This window comes from Anopheles bellator, chromosome X, assembly GCF_943735745.2.
Source record: "Anopheles bellator chromosome X, idAnoBellAS_SP24_06.2, whole genome shotgun sequence".
In the NCBI taxonomy this organism is placed as follows: Eukaryota; Metazoa; Arthropoda; class Insecta; order Diptera; family Culicidae; genus Anopheles; species Anopheles bellator.
In genome coordinates this window covers 2963817-2967971 of record NC_071287.1, presented here as the reverse complement: position 1 = coordinate 2967971, position 4155 = coordinate 2963817, and the positions used below count along the sequence as shown (strand labels likewise).

General features: G+C 47.8%; 1 protein-coding gene across 1 annotated transcript; it reads left to right on the top strand.

Annotated features, from left to right (window-relative positions):
- Positions 1–1657: 1657 nt before the first annotated feature.
- On the top strand, positions 1658–3902 carry LOC131214057 (mitochondrial-processing peptidase subunit beta). The gene is made up of 3 exons (XM_058208406.1): positions 1658–1841; positions 2068–3279; positions 3370–3902. Exons 1-3 carry the CDS (start codon positions 1770–1772, stop codon positions 3508–3510), a joined length of 1425 nt encoding a protein of 474 aa, XP_058064389.1. The 5' UTR covers positions 1658–1769; the 3' UTR covers positions 3511–3902.
- Positions 3903–4155: the final 253 nt, after the last annotated feature.

The window sequence follows — 4155 nt, the reverse complement described above, 5'->3', positions numbered from 1 at the left end:
AAAACACGTGTATTACAGATTCGGCATCAGAAGCAATTCGAAACGGATTTGTCGAAAACAGGCGAAAAGCCTGTTGTGTGTAACATCTGTAAGAAAGCGTTCCATTCATCACAAGCACTGTCACATCATTCTAAAATACACAAACAGCACGAATACCAACAGTGCCCGCATTGCCCTGCAAAGTTTTTATACACGTCAACATTAAGGGATCACATACGCGTTCATACTGGTGAAAAGCCGTTTCTGTGTGAAATATGCGGCCATACGTTCAAGCTTTCATCTTCTCTGACGCAACATCAGAAAATCCACCAAAAGGAAAAGTCGTATCTGTGTGAAATATGCGGCCATACGTTCAGATTTTCAGGTGGTCTGGCGAACCATAAGAAAATCCACGAAAACGTCGAATAGCTTCAGTGTACGCATTGCCATTAAAAGTTTGTACATGCGTCAACGTTAGAGGATCACATTTGCATTCATACCGAAGAAAAGCCGTTTGTGTGTTAAATCTGTAAGAAAGTGTTCCATTCATCGTCCAAACTATCAAATCATTCAAAAAATCACAATAAGGACTAACATCCTATTCTTATTTATTCATCTTATTCGAAAATTCACTAAAAGAACCAATAGCGTTTGTTTGAATCAGTACTTACTTACTTACTTAATCCGGTTACAACCGCCGAGCGGTCTTTACGTGCTCCTGAATCAGTACTATAAAAGATAATTATTGCTCACAAAACATTGTCCTTGATGGAACATAGAAAACGGGGTATAACAAAGAGAACGTTGCGACAAGAGGAAAATGAATTAAATTAAATTCAACTGTTGAATGCACGTTGAATCTTATATAGAGACATTACCTCGTATTTACTTTTTTGTCTTACGTCGAAGTCGCATGTTTGATTTTTTTTTATTCATTCTCTTGATTCCTCCGTTGCTTTTTAAGTAATAATAAATACATGTTGCGTTGCCTTTTTGGGAATAATAAAAACATGAACTTGAAATCGATATAAATATGTAGAACTAGCTGTTCCCGGCGCGCGTCGCACCGCCTCATTTCTCGTTTAGGAGCGTTGCAGAGGACTTCCTGGTGACGTATCCGATCAGCTTCCCTTCTCATTTCCCGTTACTCCTTCTTTTCTGACGATCGGACTTCCCTTCCCGTTTCCCGTTGGAATTCGCACCAGCTGAATTTGGCTCAAATTGCTTAAAATCTATTCGAGTTTAACTGAAATGAACTTAGATTTTGTAAGAGAGCCCTCCTTTGTAAAGAGGGGATGAGTGGGGTTTCAAACATTTACCAGAACATTTTCCCATCCCTGAAACTCCCGCCTGCCGAATTTTGTTCGATTTGTTCGTTTAGTTCGAAACAACCGTTGTTTTTGGCATTTCAGATTAATGCCAAACTGGTTGCGCTGCTGTCAAAACGTATATGTTTTGGCCGAGGCGTAAACAGTTTGGCATTTATCTGAAATACCACTAACATAACGTTACGCTTCGTGTGGCCTCAGCTATACAGACGGACAGACAATTAACAATTTTAATATCTATAGATCGTTTATTTTCGATTCATGTGGTCGTCCAGTTACGTTAATATGGTCCGATGAAAATGCTACACCTTGTGCAGCGTGCTGTCAAAACTGTCAAAAGCTAGCGACGGAGGAAAACACATTCGTAGCAACGGGGATCCGATCGGGTGCTGCGAATAAAAATCCCTCGCTGAAAATTCCGATAATTAGTTCTCCACTCGATCAAATCGAACACTGCAATCAATGGCCTCGTTGCTGAAGCTTTCGGCCGGCCTCCGGGCGTATGCTGCACGTAGTCAGCAGGTGCTGCTAAGGGTAAGTGCAAAATGCAACGGCGTCTGATAATCGAAAAAAATTACGTAATTTAAAGATTTACTCCTCCAACGTAAAAGTGGACACAGAGTTGGGCCGTTGGTACACGTAAAGTAGTGGCAGAATGTTGCATTGCCGCGTCCGGGAGTATGTTATCGAATCGGCAAACAGGACAGCTGGCTGGCCGGTGGACTATGATCTCATTCTCTGTGTGCTATCTGTTTTGCAGCGTAACAAGGTGACGAACGCCGGCCAGTTTCGGGCCGCCCTGCTTAACGTTCCGCCGACCGAGGTGACCACGCTCGACAGTGGTCTGCGGGTGGCGAGCTCAGACTGCGGTTCGCAAACGGCGACCGTTGGGCTGTGGATCGATGCCGGATCGCGCTACGAGGACAACAGCAACAATGGGGTGGCTCACTTCCTGGAGCACATGGCCTTCAAAGGAACGGCGAAGCGCTCACAGACCGATCTCGAGCTGGAGGTAGAAAACATGGGTGCGCACCTGAACGCATACACGTCCCGCGAGCAGACCGTGTTTTACGCCAAGTGCCTTTCGAAGGACGTCTCGAATGCGGTGGAGATCCTGTCCGACATCATCCAGCATTCGAAGCTCGGCGAGGCGGAGATCGAGCGCGAGCGAGGTGTGATACTGCGCGAAATGCAGGAGGTTGAAAGCAACCTCCAGGAGGTGGTGTTCGATCATCTGCACGCTACCGCCTACCAGGGTACCCCGCTCGGCAACACCATTCTCGGTCCGACCAAGAACATCCAGACGATCGGTAAAGCCGACTTGCAGAGCTACATCAGCGAGCACTACAAGGCGCCCCGCATTGTACTGGCCGCAGCCGGTGGAGTGAGCCATGCCGAACTGGTGAAGTTGGCCCAGCAACATCTCGGGAAAGTAAGTGCGGTGGTCGATGGCACGAAGGCGCTTACTCCGTGTCGCTTCACCGGCTCGGAAGTACGCGTCCGCGACGACTCACTTCCACTGGCACACATAGCCATTGCCGTCGAGGGGTGCGGCTGGCCAGACCAGGACAACGTGCCGCTGATGGTCGCAAACACACTGATCGGTGCATGGGACCGATCGCAGGCCGGTGGCGCTAATAACGCATCCAAGCTAGCAGTGGCGGCCGCCACCGACAACTTGTGCCATAGTTTCCAGTCGTTCAACACCTGCTACAAAGACACTGGCCTGTGGGGTATCTACTTCGTGTGCGACCCACTGATGTGCGAAGACATGGTATTTAACGTGCAGAACGAATGGATGCGCCTCTGCACGATGGTGACCGAGGGTGAGATTGAGCGTGCCAAGAACTTGCTGAAGACCAACATGCTGCTTCAGCTCGACGGCACTACTCCTATCTGCGAGGATATCGGCCGCCAAATGCTGTGCTATAATCGTCGCATTCCGCTGCACGAGTTGGAGCAGAGAATCGATGTACGGACCGGCACTTGCCCGCTATGTTCGAACTTTCCCTCTATAGCTTTCTTCTCTTTTCCATTTCTTTTTTCTGGTTCCTTCGCGCAGAACGTGACTGCTCAAAATGTGCGCGATGTGGCTATGAAGTACATTTTCGACCGTTGCCCTGCCATCGCTGCCGTCGGACCGGTAGAGAACTTGCCCGACTATGTCCGCATCCGCTCGTCCATGTACTGGGTCCGCGCGTAAGCCTCCAACCGACAACGAGCCGCACTGACCAACCTTTACGACACGAGGGAAATGAGTTTAAAAAAAGCGGTGAACTGCGAGAGTGGAGCAATGATGGATACTGGTTCGCGGGTTAGGGCTCTATCAAAATGCCCATCGCCCTAACCGTTGGTAGTATTTCGCGGAAACCGCGGTGGTTACATTTGTGTTTATTTTTGCAAATGCTCACAAGTTTTTAGTTTCTTGCAACAACCGAGTTGAACCGAGTGCCGTAGCACCGGCTGTGTTAGCGGAGCTGACGGAGGTTAAGCGAGATGTCGACCGTTCGGCCCCAGTATAGTTAGTTCGAAACAAATTGTGCACGAATTGGAGAAGTAATAAAACCAGTATAAATGAACAAAGCCTAACTCCAGTCTGAAATTCCAAACAAGTAAATGTAGTGTGTAGAGTTCAAGTTTCGGCGAAGCGAAAAGTCTTTCTTGAAACTTTTGAAACTGGCAAGTGTTTCCGGCGAATCGAAGCTACTCTCGTCGAGCTTTCCGAACATGGAGACCTCTGCCAGAATCATGGACTGAACGGCGTTAGAAAAACATCGAAAAGAGAACTTCGGTCGGCGTAAGTATGGTGAGTGTCTTCGCTGGCTAAAATCATCCAGGTTCCAAACAC